This window comes from Mandrillus leucophaeus, unplaced genomic scaffold, assembly GCF_000951045.1.
Source record: "Mandrillus leucophaeus isolate KB7577 unplaced genomic scaffold, Mleu.le_1.0 Scaffold8, whole genome shotgun sequence".
Lineage (NCBI taxonomy): Eukaryota > Metazoa > Chordata > Mammalia > Primates > Cercopithecidae > Mandrillus > Mandrillus leucophaeus.
In genome coordinates, this window is record NW_012108696.1 from 1,125,894 (window position 1) to 1,127,322 (window position 1,429).

General features: G+C 47.2%; 1 protein-coding gene across 1 annotated transcript in view; it reads right to left on the minus strand.

The window, feature by feature from the left end:
• The window catches only part of ZFR2 (zinc finger RNA binding protein 2), a 42,873-nt gene extending 42,450 nt beyond the window's left edge, over nucleotides 1-423 (minus strand). Inside the window, exon 1 of the mRNA XM_011967458.1 lies at nucleotides 335-423. Within this exon, the coding sequence (XP_011822848.1) occupies nucleotides 335-423 (89 nt within the window). The remainder of the gene's footprint in view (nucleotides 1-334) is intronic.
• Nucleotides 424-1,429: the final 1,006 nt, after the last annotated feature.

Below are 1,429 nucleotides of genomic sequence, written 5' to 3' on the forward strand. Positions count from 1 at the left end.
AGGGGAAGGAGCAAGGTGTGAGGGTCATTTTGGGGAAAATGGATTAGAGGGCAAAGAGGCTCCACACCACCCAGCCCCCAACCAGGCCCTGCCATAGACTCCTGCCAGCCTCCATGCCACCATGACTGTGGACACTCATCCACAGCGTCAGGCCTGGGGACAAGGAGACATTCCCTGCAGCACAGGACAACCTCATGAAAGTTACAGCTTTTTTTATTTTTTGAGACAGAGTCTCACTCTGTCGCCCAGGTTGGAGTATAGTGGCACAATTTAGACTCACTGCAACCTTTGCCTCCCGGGTTCAAGCATTCATTCCTCTAGCATTTTCACACACTTGTCCTGGGCCCCATGCTGGACACTCATGAACACCATGACTGTGGACACCTGATGGACACCATGACCATGACACCCGATGAACACCATGACCGTGACACTCGATGAACACTGTGACTGTGACACTCAATAAACACTGTGACTGTGACATTTGGTGAACACTGTGACTGTGGAACTTGATGAACTCCATGACTATGGGACACTCAATGGACACCTTGACTGTGACACTCAAACACCATTACTATGGACACTCATGAACACCATGACTGTGACATTTGAATGCTATGACTACAGACATCTGGTGAACACCATAACTGTGACACACAATGAACATGACTATGACACTTGATGAACACTATGACTGTGACACTCAATGGACACCATGACTGTGACACACGATGAATGTGACTGTGACACGTGATGAACACCATGACTGTGACACATGATGAACACCATGACTGTGACACATGATGAACACCATGACTGTGACACTCGAACACGATGACTACACGATGAACTGTGTGAACACTCGATGAACACTGTGACTGTGATACTCGATGAACACCATGACTGTGATATGCAATGGACACCATGACTGTGACACTCAATGAACACGGTGACTACAGACACTCAAACACTGTGACTGTGACACTTGATGAACACCATGACTGTGACACACAATGAACACCATGACTGTGACACATGATGAACACCATGACTGTGACACTTGAACACGATGACTACGGACACTCAATGAACACTGTGACTGTGATAATGAACACCATGACTGTGATATGCAATGGACACCATCACTGTGACACTCGATGGACACCGTTAACTGTTACAGTCGATGAACACCATGACTGTGACACTCAGTGAACACCATGACTATGGACACTCAATGATCATGACAATACATTAGATGAACACCATGACTACTGACATTCGATGAACACTGTGACTACAGACACCTGACGGACAGTATGACAGTGGCAGTACTCCTGTCCCCACACTCCCATAGGTGGCCGTGAAAAAAACAGAACTACAGAGTGAGTGCTATCTAGGCTGCACTGAGCACCGATGGATGAGCCAAAGA